The sequence below is a fragment of the Suncus etruscus genome, chromosome 1, assembly GCF_024139225.1.
Source record: "Suncus etruscus isolate mSunEtr1 chromosome 1, mSunEtr1.pri.cur, whole genome shotgun sequence".
Taxonomy (NCBI): domain Eukaryota; kingdom Metazoa; phylum Chordata; class Mammalia; order Eulipotyphla; family Soricidae; genus Suncus; species Suncus etruscus.
This window is the reverse complement of record NC_064848.1, coordinates 129,364,660-129,388,979: the sequence shown is the minus strand read 5'-3', so window position 1 is coordinate 129,388,979 and position 24,320 is coordinate 129,364,660. Positions and strand designations below refer to the sequence as shown.

General features: G+C 35.4%; 1 protein-coding gene across 1 annotated transcript in view; it reads left to right on the top strand.

Moving 5' to 3' along the window:
* Window positions 1-13,814, top strand: part of TSPAN12 (tetraspanin 12) — an 83,697-nt gene extending 69,883 nt beyond the window's left edge. Inside the window, exon 8 of the mRNA XM_049771116.1 lies at window positions 13,475-13,814. Within this exon, the coding sequence (XP_049627073.1) occupies window positions 13,475-13,780 (306 nt within the window). The 3' untranslated portion in view covers window positions 13,781-13,814. The remainder of the gene's footprint in view (window positions 1-13,474) is intronic.
* The last annotated feature ends 10,506 nt before the right edge of the window (window positions 13,815-24,320 follow it).

Sequence of the window (24,320 nt, the reverse complement as noted above, 5' to 3'; positions counted from 1 at the left end):
GATAAACACACAGAGATAGTAAACAGTAGGCAACTTTCAGGCTCAATGGTTATTTGCATGAAATATCCCCAAGAAATTTGATTCCCAGGGTTATTTTTTTTAAATATAAACTCAAAGACACCTTCTTCTGCCTCTGCTGACTTCATTATCTCTTCAGTAACTTGCTGGCAGGTTCAGGTTGCCTCTGACTTGGGGTGATAGCTGTTTTATCTGCAGGACTAGTTTAGACTTGATGGGGGGAAAATCCTTTTTATCTTAGACTTTACTTGATCTAATCAGACCTTGAACTATTCTTCCAGTTTTGCTTCAGGGATCCAAGTACATTCTTTGCTTTCACCCTCTTTATTGACATAGTTCAATTGTGAGTTTCCTGTTACCTATTCAGTATTCAAAAACGTGTTCTCTGGCTTTATTAATGAAGATTTGCAAATTTGGCCATTATGTTTTACTGATAGGAAAGAGTTGTGAGATATTTGGCATTAAACAATATTCACAAAGTAACAATTGTAGATGTGTGCTTAAAAAGACTTTATATTTGCATGACAGAGAATGAATAAGGTGGCAATGAAATCAGGTAACAAACAATTGCAATTCATTCTAGTTAATATAAAAGATGGAATTCATCATGGAGGGAATAGGGAGTGAATAGAGGAAAAGATAAAGAGAATTGACAGGATTAACCTGGAGTGAATGACAGGAAAGTTGTAAGAACTCTTAACTCTCCCCTTGAGAGAAACTACTTATTGAGGATAGAAGCTGGGGTTTTTATTCTTCTAATTTTTACTATAACACTATGATGTACCAAATTGTTCATAATTAGTTATTTTTGGCATTAAATGTTTAAACACCAATCTCACCACCAGTGTGACCTTCCCTTTAGCAAAGAAGTTGATTTAATTAATTCCATTTTAGAAATGCTGGATTTGAGATTCTTTCTGGTACTCCCTGTGCAGAAATGTAGTAGAAAATATGAAGCTCAGAAGAACAAATTAGTCTGGAGATAAAGATCATATGTATAATTATTATTGAAGTGCTAACAAAATACAATCACTTGAACAAGGTAGAAGTATATTTCTCTCATAAATTCTTCATCTAGAGTAGCTATCAGACATCATTGCTACACAATTTCACCCAGAGATCCACAATGGCGAGATACTTCAGCTTTTTTTCTTTTCTTATAAATTACCCCTATTATTTTTCCAGTTTAAGTTACTGAAGAGGAGGGAGTAGGGTGGAGACAGAGCCCACTAGTAGCACTTCTGCTAACGCTCCAATGATGAGCATTCACATGACTGCTTTTAGCTGCAAAGGAGGCCGCGAATGTCTCTCGCTAGGAAGTTGTATCCCAATAAGTAAAATTATTTATCAGTATGCTATCTGTGATGGGTGGCTTTATGCTAAGGGTTTATAAATGTTGGGGTATATTAGGCAGTGAAGTCATGGAATAAAATGAGACCACCCAAATCTGATACAATATTTGAACTAATGACCAGAGTTGGGGGTGGCAACACTCACAGGAGGAGGAAAGGCGCCAACTTATAAACACCAGAAGCAGAAAGTTATTATCCTGGATGTGAAGGAAGGAGCCATTTATGGGAATGTGTCTTCCTTTGAAAAAAGTGATATTCAAAGATTAATACTTAACTAAGGGCCCGGAGAGATAGCACAGTGGTATTTGCCTTGCAAGCAGCCGATCCAGGACCAAAGGTGGTTGGTTCGAATCCCGGTGTCCCATATGGTCCCCGTGCCTGCCAGGAGCTATTTCTGAGCAGACAGCCAGGAGTAACCCCTGAGCACTGCCAGGTGTGACCCAAAAACCAAAAAAAAAAAAAATACTTAACTAATACCAAATCCAAACATTGATTCATTATTTACTAATCAGGTGACACAATTTATTTTTCTCATCTGTAAAATTAAAGTGTCCAGGTTACTCATCTCAGGGTTGTTTGGAGAGTAAATTTTCTTCTTAAAATTCTTTTTAAAAAAGTTCTTATTTGCTGTATATATACTACAGAGCTGAGTTAAAATTAATTAGGAATGAGAAGTGCATATTGGATTTTTCTAAAAGAATTTTTATATATGCTGAATGAAGTCAATTTGAATAAAAGGGAAAGCTACACAATAACAGAAGTACATGTAGGACTTAAAGTTACACAGCAAGGTAACAAAGGCTATAGCCAAAGGCTATAGAATAACTGAATAGAAGAACTGACTCACATCATTGAGTTGAGGAAACAGTTTGAGAGGAAGAATTGGGGTCCTTGGGCAAAGGAAGTGGGTATACTTGTAACCTGTATGATATTGGAATTATGTTCATCAGAAATCATCATTAAATCTTAAATAGAATCTTAAAAATAAGTAAAAATGGGTTAGAATGTATATAGTTCTACGAATAAGCATTTTGCTTATATTACTTTATGTAAGCCCAAAATAACTTGATGAAGATATAGTATAAATATTTACTTCCTAGATGAGAAAGAGGATAAGTTATCTAGCTGATATTATAGAATCCTAATATTATGATATTTAGATATTATAATATTAAGTTATCTAACTGATATTATAGAACTAAAAGGTGTTTGAGCTCAATATTTTTGATCCCAAAATCCATACTTCTAAATTCTTGATAAGGAAAAACATGAATATTTTAACTTATAAATTTCAATTCCCTTATGTAATAAAAATACCTACATCATTATAACATTGTCAAAACAAATTAGGCTACTTTATGGAAAATTCTTAGCCAATTGCTTGGTCTCATAATAAATGTAAACCTTTTATTCATTGTGATGTATAATAAAGGCATTTCTTAAAATAAATAGGAAAATATTAGTTTATGATTACAGTTGTTTACTAGCTTTCCTAGTAATGGAAGGAAAGAATACAATGTGTGTATATGTGTGTGTGTGTGCGTGTCTGCTCACATGCAAACAAGCTAACAGTAGAACTTCAGATCAAGATTTTAGGAGTCTTTTGAAGTTCATCACTTAACTTGTTTATACATTCTCATTTCTTAGACAATTTCTTAGACATTTTGCATTGTAGGCAAATATGTAGTTGTTAGAAGTGCCTAAGGAGATAGTGTTTGAAGGAATGGTTTGTAAATGTTCAGCTTAGCCAACCAGAAAATGCCTGTTGCTGGAACTGCCATTAACTAAGAAGAGTAAAACCTTCTGAGCTTTCAGATTTGATTTTCTTCATATCCATGCTTTTTTCGTAAAAACAAACAAGATTAAGTAGGTACAAACTTAGATTAGATGATTCTTCATGTCTACTGAGGAATAGGGATCTCCAATGAGAATTGAAGGCTTACTGTTATTTGAAATTAAGTCTATTTCTAGACTATTTCCTATGTGTGGGTTTAGTTGACCTTACTCTTAAAACTTGACCTTATTCTTAAAATAACAGACAGTCCTGCAGTGAATTTTATTACTTGCTGTTTAAAATTTTTTTTAAGAAAGTGCTTATTTCCCTGCAGAGCTTATGATTATCAGTGGGAACTTTGGGTCTAACCTGTTAAAAGCTCATGAACTCATAATCTGCCATCATTCAGTTTTTCAATTTTAGAAGAAATAGGAGTGAAGATTATACATTTGTACCTCATAATTAACACAGTGATTTCAAACTCAAGAGTCATGCATATTGCCAAAAATCAATTATAAAATATCAATAGTGGCATGTATTGGCTTCTAAATTTATTTATACTTTATCTTCATAAACCTATTAGAATTTGGCCTAACTTTTTTATGTTGCCTGTGAATATTGAGTACTGAAAAGCCATGGGTGTTCATCTAATTTTAGAAACTCATTTTAGAGATAGATCAGAGAATTATTTCAAGTGTATAATTTCCTCAAGTGAAATGAGGCATCCTGACATGCCTTCAAATAGATTCTAAGAAATGTAAGGATTAGTGATTTTTCTCTAATAAAAAGATAGTGTTATTATTTACAGTTAATAGCTGTCCAGAATTTTTATACTGCCATAAATAAAGTAGACTAGCCAATATGTCTTGTTTATGCCTTTGAACTCTGCGATTATTAGGTAGGACTAACATTTTATTTAAAATGAAAATATTTTTAAAATAAATCAACTCAGTATTTTATTTTTACAAAAGCAAGTAAGTACATAAATTATTGCTTTTCTAAATAAAACACCTTACATGAAATGAAATGCACTTTTGAACTGTCAAATTTCTGTTTCTTTGACTCACTCAACAGAAATGTTTGTTTATGGGGCAGAGCAATAGCATAGTATGTAGGGTGTTTGTCTTGCATGTGGCCAACCTGGGTTCAATCCCTGCCATCCCATATGGTCCCTTGCACTTGCCAGGAGTAATTTCTGAGCAGAGAGCAAAAAGCCCGTGTGCTGTAGTATATGGCCCAAAAACAAAACAAAACAAAAAAACAAACAAACAAACAAAAAAAGAAATGTTTGTTTATGCAGATAAGTATCTATGAATAATACACTAGACAGCATAGAAACACATCAGTATATTTTTCTTACTGTCCTACTTTTCAACAAAAGTGTTCATATTTGCATGAAAATGTGTAAACCTTATTTTTCATATTTATTTGGTTCAAAATAAGCTTTTTGATGTGTATTCTGACTGAATTACCTTCGTGAGGAAGACGCAGAATGGGATATAAATTTTAGAGCTGTTGCAATGAATGTAGAAAGCAACTATGGGAGAAAATTATTGTATACAAAGAACCTGGAAATACTGTTTTTTAAGAAGAATAATCTTCGGGCCAGAGCGGTGGCCCAAACGGTAGGGCATTTGCCTTGCACACAGTTGACTTTGGACGGACCTCAGTCCCACCTGGTCCCCCAAGCCAGGAACGATTTCTGAGTGCATATCCAGGATTTTATATTCAATGCACTTAATTATCAAGGAAAAAAGCTTTTTTTTTTTTTTTTTTGAGGAGGAGGAATCCCAAGTGATTTTAGGATTTCCCCCACCTGGTGATTCTTAGCTAAACAAGTGCAATTCAAGGGACTGAATTCAAGGGACTAAGGAAGTGATGCTACCTGGGTCTTCTGGTGCTGAAGGTTAAGCAGATAGTCCTAGTAGCTGTAAGCAGGGGTCTCAAACTCAATTTACCTGGAGGCCACAGGAGGCAAAGTCGGGGTGAGGCAGTGCTGAATAAGGGATTTCACAAAAAAAAGTCCTCAAATGTCATTATTAACAATTTTAAGTATTTCCTCTGAACATGAATAGAACATTGAGTGAAGATCATGAACAGTTCTTCTGAACATGGCATCTTTTGCCTATTCCTTGCTGCCAGAGACTTGACAGCACTTCTTCTCACAAATCTGAACCACATATGACTTTAGAGAGGAAGCAGTTGAGACCCTCAGTATGGCTTGAAGATGATCATCATTAAGTCTAGACCTGTACTTTGACTTATTTATGTTCAATGTGGAGAATAACTTTTCACACAAATTTGTGCTTCCAAAAAGGCACATGGTGCGCTTGAACATTCGGGAAAGCTCAGGGAAGCTGGGGGCAATGTTCTCAAAAATTGCCATGCATGTCTGCTTTTCCACTAATTTCTCTGAACTTGGCTTTGAGATCAGAGTTGCATTGCAGGTCAATGAGCTCCATTTGAAGCACAGGAGGGGCATCTTGCACATCAAAGGAAAAGGGGTCCACAAAAATTTGGAAAGTGGCTCTGTGCTTTTTGAAGTCTGCAAATCTGTGCTCAAATTCCTTCCCTAGCTTAAAAATAGCATCAACATATTTCACACCACTGAATGGTATACCTGCATCCACAAGTTCCTTGCATGCTGGGAAATGGCAAAGGTTTGTCTGAGAGAGCTGGGATTTCCATAACACAAGTTTTGTGGCGAATGCTCTCATGTTCTCATAGGCAGCACTGATAAGCTGCCCCAGGCCTTATAACATCTTGTTTAGTACATTCAGCTTATGTGTGATGTCAACAAGGAAAGCTAAGTCCATGAGCCATTGTGATCACTCAACTCAGAAACAGCATTCCCATTCTCCATGAAGGCTTTCACTTCTTCTCTCAACTCAAAAAGTCTTTTCAGAACATTTCCCCTGCTGAGACAATGTATCTCGGTGAAATAGAGCACATCTCCATATTCTGACTCCATTTTCTCTAAAAAGGCATGGAACCTCCTGTGCTTTAAGCCCCTGGATCTGATTTGGTTGATGCATTTCACAACAACAGACATCACATTGTCACACAGCAGGCATTTACTGCAAAGGGCCTGCTGATGGATAATGCAGTGAAGAGCAATGGCCTTCTCTACACCCTCCTCTTCAAGTTTTTTTTGAACAAGTGCCACCAGTCCATTTTTCCTTCCTGTCATCGATGGTGCTCTATCGGTTATTTTTCCAACAAACCTCTTCAATGGCAAACCTGCATTCTCAATGGCATCACACAGATGCCAAATTATCTCATTAGCGGTGGTCTGGCCATGCATTGGAATTATTGTGAGCAGCTCCTCTGTCAATTCAAAATTGCAATCAACATCACGGACATAAATTGTGAGCTGCGCAGTGTCTGTTATATCTGTGCCCTCATCAAGAGCAACTGAGTATGCATCAAAACATTTGACTTTCTCACACAGTTGATGATAAATGTCACTTGACATGTCAGAAATGCACTCTGCCACAGTGTTGGCAGAAAAGCGATTTTGCTAAATGACCTTTCTTTTCCAGACAGATAATACTTCCAGCCTGTAACATGCATTTTTTTTTAACTAACTCTCCTTCTGTGAATGGTTTCCCTGCCTTATCAATCATCTCACTAACCATGTAACTAGCTTGGATTGATTCAACATTATCTTTGGTTGCTTTCTTGAAGAAATCTTGTTGCCTCATTAGACATGCTTTAAGACTGGCAACTTGGTTGGCTCTCTCATTTCCTTGATATTTTGCACATTCCTCAGCATGTTTAGTTGAATAATGGTGTTTCAAGTTGTATTCCTTGTGTACTGCAACTTTCTCTGAGCAAATAAGACATGTGGGGATGCCCCTGTGCTCAACAAAGAAATACTGCATCTCCCACTTTTCCTGAAATTGTCTGTGTTCGTCATCAATCTTTCTCTTCACTGCAGGCTTTGATGAAGTCATGATGAAGATATGACAAAATCTAATTCTGTAATAAACTTCTCTCCCTTAGGCCTCCGATAATGCAAGGGACAGTGAGCAGGAGCAGTGGAAATGACGTCTGCGCTAGGCGCAAAGTATTCACGATTATTAGCTTACAGAATATTCGCAATAAAAAATTGCATTAGTAAGAAAAAAATTGCAAAAAATCGCATTTGCATACCCCAAATGGAACTGCTGGGGTATGCGAATGTTTAATGCAATTATTTTCTTACTAATGCGATTTTTATTGTAATTATTCAGTAAGTGAATAATTGCGCATACTGCGATATTTGAAGGCTAGCCACAGGCCACAAAATGTTGTACGGAGGGCCGCAAATGCCCCGCGGGCTGCGAGTTTGAGACCCCTGTGTTACAGTCTTCCAAAGCCACTCCTGTGTTGTGGGCCTCCAAGGATCTTTCAGAGGCCTTCTTAAAAGAAGGGGATAAACAAACTCTGGTGACAGGCTTAATCTTTAAAATGTGATTTTGTTTGAGGAGTTAGATATGCATTTTATAAACTAAATGATGGATTGCTAGGTGCTAGGATTGACACCTTGTTAAAAATTTTTTCAGTGGTCTAAATTGTGGGACCTTTGCTTTGAATAAAATACTGATGCCATTCCCAACAAGGAAATGAGCTCAGGGTACTGGGAGATCTATTCTGGACAGTGTCATCTCAGCATGTTCCAGTGTTCTTTTCTGTGGGAGTAGGGATAGAGAAGCTTACCCTAAGATCTAGATCCATTCAAGAATCATAGACAACATTAACATGCAATTATCAGGATGTTGATGGAATATAGTTGGAAAAGTTAAAGAAAGTAGGACTGTTGAAGATGAAATAGTTTGTGCTTTAAAGAAAAGCTGTGACCAACTGGGACTCAATATTATGAAAAATATATTGGTTTAGTATGGAATCAAAGCAACATCATTCTTAAGAAGACAGGTTCCAACTAAGAAACACTTGTTGTTTAGTGTGTTTTTCAGAGTGGATGTGAGATAGGAAGCACTTCTAATAAGTATTTTCTCTGGTGACTCTTTTTTTCCTATGATTCACACTTCCTTGTTTTAGTTTTCTTTTGTTTGTCTGCTTGTCTTATCATTGGCTCTTGCTGATGCTGGACAAATTTTATATAAGATGACTCTATGTAAATGAGATTATCTACTCTCTTCACAGTTCTTTAGTAGCCGTTTATTGTGGTAGTTATTTGTATTTTATGAACTGATTCTATGAAATGTGTTGATTTTCTTTCACATGTAACTACTTAAGACCCACTCTATTTAGTGTTTAGTTCAAGAATGAATAATTTTAATTTGAGGCCTTTTACAAGGGTGTGCTGAGCCTGGGGTTAGTCAAAGGAGAGATCTTAGAGCTCCTTAGGTCTTTCCTGAGCATGTTCACAACCCAAAGCACAGCTCAATCTGATTCAAAGCTGAATATTTCTAGATTCCCAAAATATATCAGCTTTGCCAGCCTCTCCGTAGACTTTGCATTTTCAGGCTTTTCACTGCAAGTTTCTTGACTAACCCATTGTGTATAGTGGTAATCCACAGCCTCAGGCAGCCTCTGTGCTAGTTGTCTGGCACTGCTTTTGACAAACACCCCCAGGAAAATAAAGGGGTGTTCACTTTTTTTTTTAACTTCAGGGTTGGTCTAATAAAGACAGCTTTGTAATTGATGTCTTCCAGGGAATCAACTTGTAAAACAAATAATGACAGTTCTTGAGAATAGGACTTTGAAAGCTCTCAAATTAAAATCATTTCTTTCTAGTGCTTTCCAGGCAGACCACTGGCTTTTGAATTTCAAGACCTGAAAGGGAAGGGGGTGCATTTGGTAGTATGAGAATGGTAATAAGGAAAATTAAAATGCCACAGAACTTGCTGTTCTTATGGATATTCAGATGAGTTATTTGAATAAGTTTTCCTCAGATAGCTGTAATCTTTGGTTTATTTCTAGAATTATAAGAAAAATATGCTGATATTTTGGTAAGTTTTTCCCTGGGTTTTATGAAGAAAAATTCTTCAGAGATTTTTTTTTTCCTCTGTGAGTGGGGTTGATGCCACCCTAGAAATGCTTTAAATCACACTTTAAGTACAAAAGTTTAACTCATTAATTACCAAGGAATTTTTCTTGAGAACATTCCATATTCACTTACATAAAACATTTACAAATCACCCTACATGATTCAGTTTACAATGCCTTTTTTAAATAAATGTGATAGTTTAAAACAAATTGGAATATTTTCATTAATGTCAAAATCTGAAATAAAGTAGAATGTAATTTAGTTATCAGTATCTATTTCGTTTTATTTTTAGACTGGAAAATATTATAATTTGTGCACAGTTATTTTTAGTTGAAAATAAGTTAGTCTAGAGGGCAGGAGAGTAGGATGCTATTGGAAAAAGCTCTAGAGATAAAACTTAAGTCCCCAAAACTACAGAAAAGGTAGTTAATCAATATAAGAGTAGAGAGTTGAATTCAGAATTTTAGTTTTATTATATCCTCTCTTTTTCTTCTTTTCTTCTTCTTCTCTTTCATTTTAATTTTATATCTTTTTTAAAAATAATATCTATATTTAAAAACCATGATTACAAACATGATTGTAGTTGGGTTTCAGTCATAAACTGAACACCTCCCTTCACCAATGCAACATTCCCATCAGCAATACCCCCATCTCACATCTCACTCCTCTCCTCCCACCCGACTCCCCAGTGCCTATATTCAAGACAGGCTTTCTACTTCCTTCACTCATTGACATTGTTATGATAGTTGTCAGTGTAGTTATTTCTCTGAATGCACTCACTACTCTTTTTGGTGAGCTTCATATCATGAGCCAGTCCTTCAGGCCCTCATCCCTGGAATTACTTCAATAATGCCTTTTGTTTTTCTTAAAGCCCATAGATGAGTGAGATTATTCTCTGTGTATGTGTCTTTCTCCCTTTCACTTATTTCACTCAATATGGGGAGAAGAAATGAACAGACAATTTCACAAAAAAGAAATACAAATGGCCAAAAGGCACAAGAAAAAATGTTCCACATCACTAATCATCAGGGAGATGCAAATCAAAACAACAATAAGGTACCATTTTATGCCACAGAGACTGGGACACATCAAAAAGAAAAAGAATAGGGGTTGGAGCAATAGCATAGTAGTAGGGCCTTTTCCTTTCACGCAGCTGATCCAGGGCGGACCTCAGTTCGATCCCCGGAGTCCCATATGGTGCCCCAAGCCAGGAGCGATTTCTGAACTCATAGCCAGGAGTAACACCTGAGCATCAATGGGTGTGGCCCACCCCCAAAAAAGAAGAAGAACCATCAATGCTGGAGAGGATGTGAGGAGAAAGGAAATCTCATTCACTGCTAGTGGGAATGCCATCTAGTCCAGCCCTTATGGAAAATAATATGGAGATTTCTCAAAACACTGGAAATTTAGCTCCCATATGATCCAGCTATACCACTGCTAGGGATATACCCTGGGAACACAAAAACGCAATACAAAAATTCCTTCATCACACCTATATTCATTGCAGCACTATTTACAATAGCTAGACTTTGGAAACAATCAAGATGCCCTTCAACAGATGAATGGTTAAAGAAACTGTGGTACATATATGCGATGAAATATTATGCAGCCTTCAAGAGATGAAGTCATTAAATTTTCTTTGTTTTTTTTCTTATGGTGCTATACCCAGCGGTGCTACAGGTCACCAGGGCCACAATAGCTAGTGTTTGGCACCCAACCCGTGCTGAGGATTAAACTAAAACCCTGCACATGCTAAAAGCATAATTTCTAGCATTGAACTATTGAACTCCCTGTCTGCTTTATTTATACAGTCCATTTGAGGATACCTGTTAAAATTGCACAGATATATTTAAGTGATGGGCACTGAATGGAACTCTTGTGAAACATATGAATTTTGACAAGTTCTGGTATCTACATTTTTGTTTCTATAATTGTCTTCATAGTATTCTTTTTCCATAGAAAGTGTGTGTATAACATGCTCATGTGCACACCGTTGTGTATTTGTTAAATAGACAAGTTGGCCAGAAAAATGACGTGATTAAGGCAAAGTTAAGTTCTCTGGAATTATGATTATTTGAATTATATCTTTGGTGAAATTGTTGATCTTTCTTCTTTTTTTCTGTTAATCTACTTTACATGGTGAGGAAATATTATTGAGTACTATAGGAGTTAAAAGTAGCATATCTTGTATGCTGCTAACACTGATTCCATCCTTGGTACAATAGTCTTACAAGCCTTACTGGGTGCAGCCCTAGACTCTTCCCCAACATCTCAAGGCTAGAATATAATCAAATTCTCACATCCTTCCATTTAACCTCTTACCTGGTTAACCAAGAAGGGGATCCAGGCCTCCTTAGTACTTCTATGGAGACTCCACCCTCCTCCCAAAAGAGATTTAATAAAATGTATCAGTAATTGTTTGATACAACTTTAACAAATGCATTGAGAATAATGCCTTTGTGTGTACAATCAGTCCATTATCTTTGGAAACCTAAGAATTATGTGCTGTTTACCCTCCCCTCCAAAAAAAATAATCCACATTAACAACTAGCCTAGTATCCCTGCTTTTCTAGATGTAATTCCTTATGGAATCTGGATAAGACAAAATAAGTAGTTTTCATTTTATTTATTATTTTAGATACCCGTAGGGTAAGCAGTGAATCACCTTACCCTAAACTCTTGAGTAAATGCCTTAAGATTCAGTTTCTCGTAGAGAGATAATTTTTCTCGAATCTCTTGCATTTCTGCATGTCTTACAAGCAAAGGCTCTAACTACCTTTATTCTGGTCGGCACAGAGTTGTTTGTGCAGAACTGAGCCTTGAAAATAGAGATAGTGTCTCCTCCGGAGAAAAGGGCAGGTTTGTTTACTGTCTGGAAGGTAGAGATAATGTCTCTGCAGTGCAAAGGATAGGTGTGCTTTCTGCCCATTATAAGATTATGTTTCCTTATGCTTGCTTAATGCTCCTCTCTCATAATCAAACCACTGTGTGACCAGGTATTGTCTGGCCTTCTTCAAGTTGCTCTTGGGACTTGAGGAACTGACATACACTCTGGTTACTCTTCTTGTTGTAAGTAATAAAGTCCTTTGTTTCTGTCTTCTTCTAAAATCTATGAAATTCTGGCAAGATATTTTTTTGTTTCCCAGTAGAGAATTTCACTCATTTAAAATGTGTTAGACTCACAAAATTATTTCCTAGATTTTCACCTCAATTTAAAATCAATTTTCTTTTAGAAGAGAGAATTACTGTTGCTTTGCTGTGAATTCACTAAAGACATGGCAAATAGCCATACTCTTTGGTCTTGTTATTTGCGTTTTACTTTTTTTTTTTTTGTCCTTCCCTTCTAATTTTGCTTTGGTGTAGCTTTTCATTTTACCCTAACCTCACCCACCCCACCCCTTTATTTTTTTTTCAGAGTCCTCTTTCCCATCTATAATTGTACTTCACTAATAAGAACATTTTGAGAAATAGTCCAGTGAGTAAGGCACTTGCCTGCTACATGGCCAACCCAGTTTTGATCTGCAGCACCATATAATTGTCTGAGCACTGCCAGGATCGATCCCTGAGCACAGAACTAGGATTAAGCCCTGAGCACTGCCAGATGTGGCCCCCCAAAAACAAAAATATAATAAAAATATGTGTGTACCTTTAAACTATAAGGGGAAGAGAATAGGATGACATCCATCCACTCACATATCTTAGCTGTAGACTCATAAAATATCCCGATCTTTGAGGAAAGTCTCTGGCTAATGTATTCTAACTTAACAGTGAATACAAATAATATGGGGACATTATTTTAAAATTCAGGACTTCAGTTCCTATTCAGAATCAGTGCTCAATATGATCTGTGGCCCAAATCTGGTATACTTTATTTTTGCACATGAAATTTTATCAGAATGTAGCCGTAAAACATATCCATATGTGGCTGCCTTTATGTTACAGTACAAAGATGAGTAGCAGCAATAGAGCTCATAGGACTTATGTAGTCCAAAAGATTTACTAACTGGTTCTTATTTTTTAAAGAAAAACTAGCTAGCAACTCCTGCTGCAGATACCATGTTTTTCACTCAGGATCCTCAGTTGCAGATTATGAGAAAGACAGGGTAGGCTCCTACTCTCCTAAGTACACTGCACAGGCTTTTCAAAGGTGCTCACTACAGGTACGTACAGAGCATTCGCTATAAATCCTGCACATCTTTCTGCTGCTGAGTGTACTTCTTTTAAAAGCTTATAATTTAAATGGTTTAATTAAACAAATTAATACAAATTGCTTTCACTATTTTTACCCTCTGGAAAACATCCAAAGTGATACTGACTGTGATATTTCTTTTGCAGGGTTGTGGGAAGAAAATGTATTCCTTTTTGAGAGGAACCAAACAACTGCAAGTGCTCAGATTTCTGGGCATTTCCATTGGTGTAACCCAGATTCTGGCCATGATTCTCACCATTACTTTACTTTGGGCTCTCTATTATGATAGAAGGGAACCAGGGACAGAACAAATGATGTCTCTGAAGAATGACACCACTCAGCACCTGCCGTGCCACTCAGTAGAACTGCTGAAACCAAGCCTGACGAGGATCTTTGAGCATACATCCATGACAAACAGCTTTAACACACACTTTGAGATGGAGGAATTATAGAGAATTTCAAAGAAAGAAACGACAATTTTCTTTAGACTTGGTGGATTTTCTTTAAAGCTAAACAAAACTTTATTCTGTCAACCACAAGTGCCATACCCACCAGTCAAAGCCGTCTTCCAGAGGAGAAGTATACTTGTGAATTTTTTTTAGCACATACTTTGTTTCAGAAATGTTCAAACAAAAATGTTACTTAAAAGGATATTCAAACAGAACTTTGTACTCTTGACAATGAAGAGGAGGGGTCAAAGGGATAGTATGATAAAAAAAAGGAGCTTGCCTTGCATATGGCAGTGCCCATGTAGCTCCCCACCAGAAGTAATCCCTGAAGGCAGAGCAAGCAGTAAATCTTAGGCACTACCCACCCCTCCCCCAGAAAAAAATTAAATAAAACAAAATTAAGAGAGAGGTACAGAGAAATGTTTCAAAGGGCTGAAGTCTGTTGTTTACTTTGTGGGTTCAAATCTCGATACTGGTCAAGTCATTTAATACCATTGAGAATAGTCCCCAAGCTTTGTTGTATGTGCCCCTCAAAAATGTTTTTAATAAATTATATGAAGAGGGAAAATTTTCTTATTATAAGATATCCTCCTAGATAATAGCAATGACTTTTTTAGTGCTGAGGACAGATGCTTTTTATAATGTATAACCTATGTAAAATTAAAAATATTGAATATGGCAATGGACTGAGCCTTTATGTTTTGGCCAATTTTTACTAGCATTGTTTGCATTCAAATAATAGAGCCATTTTACTGAGAGATTGGACTTACTATAAAGTTTTATTTACTTCCATAAGCTTATCAGAATATAAACCAACTAACTGCTAACATAGGAAGTTAGTCATTGCTAGTGATTTTTATTAATTGTTGATATAGTCTTTTGAGGGTGGATAGATTATATATAAGAAAAATCTTAATATTGGTGACTACCTAAATGTGATTTCTGTTGGTTACTAAAATATTCTTACTACTTACAAGAGCAGACTAATATCTTGTCTTAAACTGATCAGGGATCTGTGTGTATATGATTCTTTGTTAAGTCTGTATAATTTGGTATATTTGGTATAATTTAGTATATTTGGTATATTTTAGTTCTTATATGTTAAGTAACAGTTGTGAAAAGGATAAATTGTCCTGTATAGTATCATTGTTTCAGATTTTCCTGATAAAGGTTTTAAAATGTTGTTTTGAGTTTATGTTATATAGGAGCTGTTAATTTAAATACTTAACCACTAATTTCGAAAATTTACCGGTGACTCAAAAGAATCATTATAATTCAGAATGTAGTCTTGTTTTTAGGAAGCATTAACAAGAAAGTTTACATGTAACTTAGTTTCTTCAGCAAAGACTTGAATGCTCTCTTTCTCCTCAACTAAGCCCTTTTTTGACACACGTTTAAAAAAAAAAAAAAGCTTGTATTTGCCCTCTCCAAACAAGGAGTAACAATTTTCAAGTCTGAATATAATTCTATGTAGAATAGTATTCTCGATCTCTAGAGAAATGCTGTAGGAATCATTGAAATAAGTGACAATTTATCCTGATTTTTTTCTTTATCTCAGTAATTAAGATACTATGGTGAATTAAGCCAATTGTTAAAAATTTTTAGCAAGAGTAAAATATATTTATTTGAAATGGGAAAAGTGCATTTTACTGTATTTTGTGTGTGGTTTTTATTTCTCAGAAGATGGAAAGAAAATGTGTCAATAAATATTTTCCAGAGAGTAATTATTGGTGTCTAGTGTAATATGCATTTTAAACAATTCACCACTTAAGGTGATTGACAGAGGGAATAAAATGAGTAAAGTTTTCATAACCATTTACAAATTCTGGAACGAATCCATAAGTATATGTTCCTTTATCAACAAAGAATAAAATATGCCTATTTCTTTTTCAAAATTAGAAAAAATGATAATGCTCTTTCTTAATATAATCTGAAAATATGGCCACACATTTCATTTTATTTAATAATTTGTATCTTAGCCTAACTTTTTCAAATAAAAAACAAGTATAAGGAAAATAGTATCTGAAATTAACTTCCTGTTTCTGAAAACTGAATAAATCATTTGTTCTACCTCAACCTCCTTTTTTCATAATTTTCTTAAAATCCTTATTCCCCACAATTTTACCTAGAATACCCAAGTAATTGAAAAATCTCTGATTACTATCTAATTGTATAGTGATTATTTTCAACTCTTCTTTTTATTGGTCTTATGATCACAGAAATAACAAACGTGTTTGTAATAAAAGTTGTTTTCTACACTTTTAGATTTTATATATTTTTTTGCATTTTTAACAGTCTTTGGCAATTTTTGTTCTGACTTCATATATTTTGATATATTGCCTGATTTAATACTTAGTATTGCCAGCATAAATTTAAACAATCATCTTATATATAATGTAATTGCTCATTGAGAACAAATGACATTTATGGCAGTGGCTTACAAAGGCTTCTTATGGTAGCTGTGCACCTGGAATAATAAAACTGTAAGGAACTTTAAATGGTATGTTTAATATGGTGTAGCTGAGGGAGTTCACTGCTTGTATATATTGTTCAGTTTCTTTGGGAATTTTTAGACTCTTTGAGTTGCAAAATCACTGTCTTCCAATGTAGGAATTTAGGAAGATGTATTTATTTATTTATTTATTTATTTATTTATTATTTTGGTTTTGGGGCCACATCCAGTTAAGCTCAGGAGTTACTCCTGGCTATGCACTCATAAATCACTCCTGGCTTGGGGGACCATATGGGACACTGGGGGATCGAACCAAAGTTCGTCCTAGGCTAGTGCAGGCAAGGCAGATGCCTTACCGCTTGTGCCACTGCTTCGGCCCCAAGATTCTTTTTAGAATGTTTAATAATCCATTCAAAGTGGCCTGTCATCTAGAGGTGGCAATTTAGAAATTGTTCTCAAATACTTGGAAAACTGGCAGATAAATACTTATGTTAACTGTAAATAAAAAAAATAGAAGTGAATTAGGATCATGTTTAGGATATTAAACTGAGGACAGTGAAATTTCAACAGCTACACCAATGAGTTGGCTTTCAACTCTGAGTCAAAGAGGTGGAATGCAGCCTAGACAGATCATAGAATTCCATGATTCAGCACATTGAAGTAAAAAAGATATATATTTGAAGTGTTCTTCCTATATCTTCCTCAGTACAATTTATGGTTTCAAGTCTGATATTGAAGTCTTTAATCTAGTTTAATTGATTTTTCCTAGTACAAAAAAAGGGCCTATTGTTTTACATGTGATGAACAGTTTTCTCAAAACCATTTGCTAAAGAAGCTTTTCTTCATGCTCTTAGTTCCTTTACAAAGATTAGTTGATTAGACGACTAGATTACTAGAGCATATATTTCTGGGCAACAGATCTAAAGAAAGACATCTTCAATGATTCAATGCCACTGGCAAAGATAAGCAAAAAAAAAGATAAGCAAATAATACTATATTAAATTATGAAGACTTGCACTTTAAAAGAAATGATCAGAATTAAAATGACCACTTAAACTAGGAGAGAATATTATCCCACTACTCTTCTGACAAGGGTTTAACATTTAAGCCATGAAGCACTTGCAATTATCAATAAGAAAAATAATCAGCCTCTTTAGAAAATGGGAAGAGATGAACAGAAACTTCTCAAAGAAGATATATAGGTGGTCAATAAGTATATGAAAATAGTTCTGCATCACTTTTGAACAAGAAAATGCACATCAAAACCAATGAGATATCACCTCACACTGCACATATAAAAAGGTACCAAAACAATCAAACATTCCTAACATGGATGTTGAGAAAAAGACCCTCATCCACTACTAGTGGGACTGTTGATTGGTTCAACCATTTTGGAAAACAATATGGACATTTTTCAAAACACTAAGAATTGACATTGCATCTAGCCCAATAATTTCATCCTGTGTGTCTACACCAAGGGCCCAAAAATTCAGTTTCACTGTACTCATCTAAACACTTCTAAAAATAAATATAAATGAAAAATTCAGACATCTGCACTCCTATATTCATTGCAATACTATTGATAGTAGCCAAAATCTGAAAAAACAACTGTCCAATAAAAGATGACTGAAACAAAAACTGAAATGGTATATATTCACATCTCTCTCTGGAATAGTCATGGAATACTACTTGGCGATAAGAAATGAAATCATGCAATTAACCACTCAATGTATAAACCTGGAGAATGGCATGCTAGGTTAAATTAAACAGAAGAGAGAAACCTCTTTATGTGGAACATAAAATTGTATACTAGGGGTATTTAAAAAAAAACTGGAGCACCAGGATCTAAGAACTGATCTACAGAACTTAGCTAACCATAAGAGTTATGTGAATGTGAGTGTGTGTGTGTGTGTGTGTGTGTGTGTGTGTGTGTGTGTGGAGGGGGTGTTGGTGTTGAAGTGGGGTGTGGGAGAGTGAAGGGGGGCGAAGAGGCAAAGGCGGAGGGTGTGGTGTTGGAATGTTCTATTCAACTATTGATGACAATATTATTAGACTGTAAATCACGGTGACTAAACTAAAATAAATAAGAGGTAGATAAATTATAGGGGGTCAGAGGAGGACAAGCCTGTTGAAGTTACTCAGAACATGCTTGCAAAGGTAATAAAATTAAGGAAGTGTGTGAAACATTGGGTTTTGTCCTTCATTTTGTAAGTTAAATGATGGATGACTCAATAAAGTACTTTTAGAAGATCAGACATTGAGAAATTGAAATGGGGGAGATGAAGTGAGAAACTGAAGCAAGAAACGGGTGCCCCTAATAGCCCCCCTCTCAGGGGAAGACCTTTCTTTTGCTCTTTTAAGAAGAGTCTTGTCTTTAAGATCAGAAAAGTGGAAAATGGAGAGGACATGACTGCATCAAACATTCTTAAAAGAGAAAGAGGAGGGAGTAATGTTTAAGTGCACAAAATAGACCATGTTACATCATTGGCAGGAGCTTGATCTTGAGTCATGTGGAATAAGTCAAAGACCTTACATTTCTCAACTTTGTACCTGATAAATTGGCAATGGTACTAACCTAGATAGAAGCCTAGAGGGGACTGGGTGTGTGGGAGAGTAATTAATTTGGTTTGGGACATACTGCCTTGGTGCCTGCAGGACATGCAGATGGAGATGTCTATGGGCAGCTGTAAATTTCAGCCTGGAGCTCAGGAGAGTTCACTGTCAAGCCTGAGAATTTTATGCATTGCTTTCCCTTCTCAGGAAGCCTGACAGAAAATGGGCTGGGAACCAAATCTTTTATGAAAAGAATCTTAAGCAGAATGCTACAAGATTTTCCTTTTGTTTGAACTCCCACTTCTGCAGATGAGTCAAGAGAAGAGAAATGAATATACCCGTGAATCTTCCCATGGCAATGCAACCACCCTCTTAAAAAAATACTGCCAACTGCTATGTGACTTCAATTCCCCCCCCCCCCACAGCTTTTGTTATCATTCTGCAATTTATAAGAGAATTCGACTTTATTATTAACTGGGTTTCTATTTCCTTACATTCACACAACTCCTGGCAATTTGCCAGGGAGAATTTCTGGTATTATCTTAAAAGCTTCTTTGTTTTATATAGGAAGACACTTCACAAGAATTTTTTTTTCAATTTTATAATCATGGATGGGTCATTCTTAGGTGCCAGGCCAGAAGGTGATAGGTGTTTAATACAAAGTCTCTCTTTTCTTCACAACATTTTGAAATCTAGAGAGGAATTTCATTTTGCCAATGAAAAAGAAATTCAGATTGAGGAAGTGAATTTATTTAGTCAAGAACTAGCAGTTCTCTCTCTCTTCCTTCCTCTCCCCCCATTTCTCTCTCTCTTTCTTTTTTATATGTCTTTCCTTTTGTAACATGGTCAGCAGCCAAACTAAGACAGATTCCCTAAATGTGACTCAGTATCTCCAGATCTGCTTAGTCTCCAAATTCCTATACTTGCAAAAAATATGATTTATATCTAGCTAATTTCATGCTCCCATTATTTCTGTAAAGCAAGTGTACATAAGGCTTTGATTGAAGCCACCGACTGCCCTCTTCTCCCTACTTCCTATTACTTCCATTGATCTATCTTGCAGTGGAATACAGCCAAATTTCTCTAATCAAATGTATATCTCTATTTGTATATATCAGAAAATATAAGCAATTAGAGTAAAAGTTAAGTTATGACAAACATATATATAAATACATATATATATACACATACAATTCCACCCAATTAAGATATATGGCATTTTATCATCTCAAAAGTTCTACCATAATTCTTTGTGTAAACCTCTGAAGGACCCACTCATAATCATTAGATTGATCTTCAAAATGCTGCTCAAAGCTATTCTCATAAAATATTGGTTTACTTGATGCTTCTTTACTTGAACAATTTGATGAGTTTCCTATCTCAAGTAAGAGTTGCTTATCTAGTTTCTGTTTATTAATTCTTATTGCACATTGAGAGAAATAAAAGCCAGAGGTTAGCCAAGGTCTGGCCTAAACTAATGCAAATGAAAGGGAAGCAATATTAGCAAACAAATCTGACTGCCAAGTAGTGTCTTAAACTAAACAGCAGGGAATTTACAAATCATGATACACATAAGTGATAATAACTGCCTAAGGTCTAGAAACTTATGATCTTTCTCTTTCTAGATACTTGGCTGTGCTTGAGTATTTCTCTAGTTCCAAACAGAAAAAGTTAAAAGGAAGGAGGCATGGCTCATTCATTTTAAGGGTACTCTAAGCATACATCTTTTCCATTCACATCTCAAAAGGGAATCAGTATTCATGCCAATTCAAAATGTAAACTTTTCATCTGTATTTGAATAATATATATTCCTCCTGAACTTATATTCTCCAAATCTATCACCTATCCTCTATTACATTCCTCCCATGTCACAAATATAGTAGACAGATAGGACAATCACAGTCCACTCATGGTCTCTAACATTCCATATATTCTTTCTTTCTTGGATTTTGTTCATACCATGCTACTTCTCCCACATACTTTTCTCGACACAAGATTATTTTGCAGTTAACTTTAATGTTTCAGAGCAGCAGCCAATTTTGGTGTGGCTGTAGAGTGGTGGGTAGGGATTGGGTCATAGCCATTTGCGTTCAGGGCTTACTCCTCTCTCTGTGCTCAGGGAATAGTCCTAGAAGACTCAGAAATATATGAGGTGCTGATCAAATCCAGATTAACTACATGTGCAAACATAATACCCAATGCACTTTTTGACAACTACTACTTTTTATGTGGACCATTTCAGCTCACAGCAAACCTTTCTCCTTTGAACTCAGCATTTATTTACACATGATATCAAGTTTGTTTGGTCTTTTATTTTTTTTTACAATAGGTTTTATTTATTTCTTATTTGAATGTTTGGTTTATTTTTTCCTCTCAAGAAAAAAATTATTATGCTCGTCTATAGTCTAGTTAACCTTTTCCTAAAACTAGGTTGTGTCATTCTGATATTGGTTACATATTATTTGCTATGTGTATGAATAAATGTATGATATAAAGTACATAGTATGAACTATGTCACTTCAGTGAATGTAACCGCATTGTCCCAAAATATTTCAATAAGAAAAAACTAATGTAAAGGTGGCCATGTTTTTTTAGATGGGGTAGAGGACACTGGATTTTTTTTCTCGTTTATCCATAGGTGAATGTAGAGCTATAGAATGACTTTAGAGTTCAGTTAAATCTTATTGTCTACTGAAATAATCAAGTTGTAGTTTAATAATGTAATCATTTCTTAGATATGTACAATGGTTTTATGAGTAATCCCAAATTTTTTTATTTTTAAATCCACTATGTTTAACTGGGAATGTACATAGTAAAAACTAAGAGTTTACATGACTAAAGGAAAATAGGAATGGTTAGAATTTGAAGCAGATCACCACTAACAGTAAATTTGCTATAAACTAACTTATACAATATATGTAGCAACCAAGACTTTCGTGTGAAATATATAAAGTACAGTGATTTATTTATTCTTTTGATAAGCCTAGTGACATAAATTTTCTATATAAAAATAAAATAAAGATCAGAGATTCAAAGGAGTTTGCCCAAAATTATGTAGTAAGTGATTTTGATAAGGTTTTAATTAGGCTTCTCTAAACTTTTAGTGATAAGTAGAATATTTTTTAAATATATAACATCTTTATTTAAGCACTATGATTACAAGCATGATTGTAGTTGAGTTTCGGTCATAAATAAAATACCCCCTTCACCATTGCAACATTTCCTTGACCAATGCTCCCCTCCTCCACCCCTGCCTGTATTAGAGACAGGCATTCTACTTCTCTCATTCTTTAACATTTTCATGCTAGTTGTTAGTGTAGTTATTTCCCTAACAGCATTCACCCTCTTTGTAGTGAACTTCAAATTGTGAGCAGTCCTTCCGACCTTTCCAGCCCTTAACTCTATTGTCTCTGCGCCTGATTACAATAATGTCTTTAATTTCTCTTAAAACCCATAGATGAGGGAGACTATTCTGTGTCTATCTCTTTTCCTCTGACTTATTTCACTCAGCATAATAGATTCTGTGTACATCCATGTATAGGAAAATTTCATGATTTCATCTCTTCTGACCTCGTATAATATTCCATTGTATATATGTACCACAGTTTCTTTAGCCATTCATCTGTTGAAGGGCATCTTGGTTGTTTCTGAGTCTGGCTATTGTAAATAGCACTGCAATAAATATAGGAGTGAGAAAGAGATTTTTGAATTGTATTTTTGTGTTCCTAGGGTATATCCCTAGGATTGGTATAGCTGGATCATATGAGAGCTCAATTCCAGTTTTTTGAGGAGTCTCTATATTGTTTTCCATAAAGGCTGAACTAGACGGCATTCTCACCAGCAGTGAATATGTAGAATATTTGTTAGAGAGGTGTTCTCCCAAGCAATGACTAGAAGTTCCAAGGACAAGTCCTTGTAATATTTGTCCAACTGGGTCTGAAATTCAATGCCAGAGATCAGGGATATGAAGTTGCCAGAACTCTGCAGTGCTAGATACCATCAGGCCCACCAAGATAATACTCTGTGTTCCCCAGGGCCATGCCCAGCAGTGCTTGGGGACCTAAAAAGACTATACAGGAGCCCATATGTACTCTTGCTCTAACCTAGCCCAATTTCTGTCCTATCTCCCTATCCCCTTTAGGACACATTTCTTAGCATTCAGAAAGAAACTATGTACAGAGGAACAAAATAAGAATAATTTCCAGGGCTGGAGAGATAGCAGAGTGGCAGGGCGTTCTTAGACGTAGAAGGATGGTGGTTTGAATCCCGGCATCCCATATGATTCCTCAAGCCTGCTAGGAGCGATTTCTGAGCATAGAGCCAGGAGTAACCAATGAGTGTTGCAGGGTGTAACTCAAAAACAAAACAAAACAAACAAAAAAGAATAATTGCCAATGCTTTACTATAAACTATATATATACATATATATGGATATATTATATTTAAAGAAAATAATTAATAAATTATAACTCTAAAATAATCTTTCTAATTAAAAATACCTTTTCATATATTTGAAAGATAAAATAAAATTCAAGTTAGAAAGATAGTAACAGAGGTTAAGATTCTTTCCTTGAATGTAGCCAAAATCCCTAGCACATCTGTTCCCCTGAAACCAGAGTGGAGTGACTCCTGAGTAGAAAATCAGGAGTAATTCCTAAACACAGCTGGGTATGGCCAAACTCTCTCTCAGGTGTAACCCTAACACCCTCCACCCAATTTTAGCCCTAGTTGACTATATTATCACAGGAAAACAGAGAACATGCAATATATGTTTGTATATAAAGATCTTTGATTATATAAAAATAATAGGAAAACGTCATCTGCATTGCTTATCTTTTTGCATGATTACCAAATTATAAAATCTAATCAAACCTAATAGCACAAAAGTGTTACTAGAATTGACAAGTGATTTAATTAAAAGTGCAAAATACCAAAAAATACAGAAATATTTTCCTGTATACTAGCAAATAACAACGAATAATATTTGGATTTATAATTTAAAATAACATTAAAAATACTAAATGTGTATGTACATTTCTGGTAGAAACTACAAAACACTCCAGGATAAATTAAGAATATTGAAGTGAGGAGAAGATATTATACTTATGGATCAGTTTTAAATTACAATTTAAATAACAATTTCCCCCACATATATTTTTTTAATTCAGTATAATTTAAGTAAAAATTTTAGTAGGATTGGGCCAAAGCTATAATATAGGAAGTAGTGCATTTGATTGTACAAAGACAACCCTATTTCAATCCCAAGAACCCATATCATCTTCCAGCCCAGCAAGGAGTAATTTTTGAGTAGAGACAGTAGTAACTCCAAAGAAACAGCAGGTATGACCCAAAAATAAAAATAGACAAAAAGAAAACAAGTTTAGGGGGCCGTAGAGATAGCATGAAGGGTAAGGCATTTGCCTTTCATGCAGAAGGTCATCGGTTCAAATCCCGGTGTCCCATATGGTCCCCTGAGCCTGCCAGGAGCTATTTCTGAGCATAGAGCCAGGAGTAACCCCTGAGCAATGCCGAGTGTGA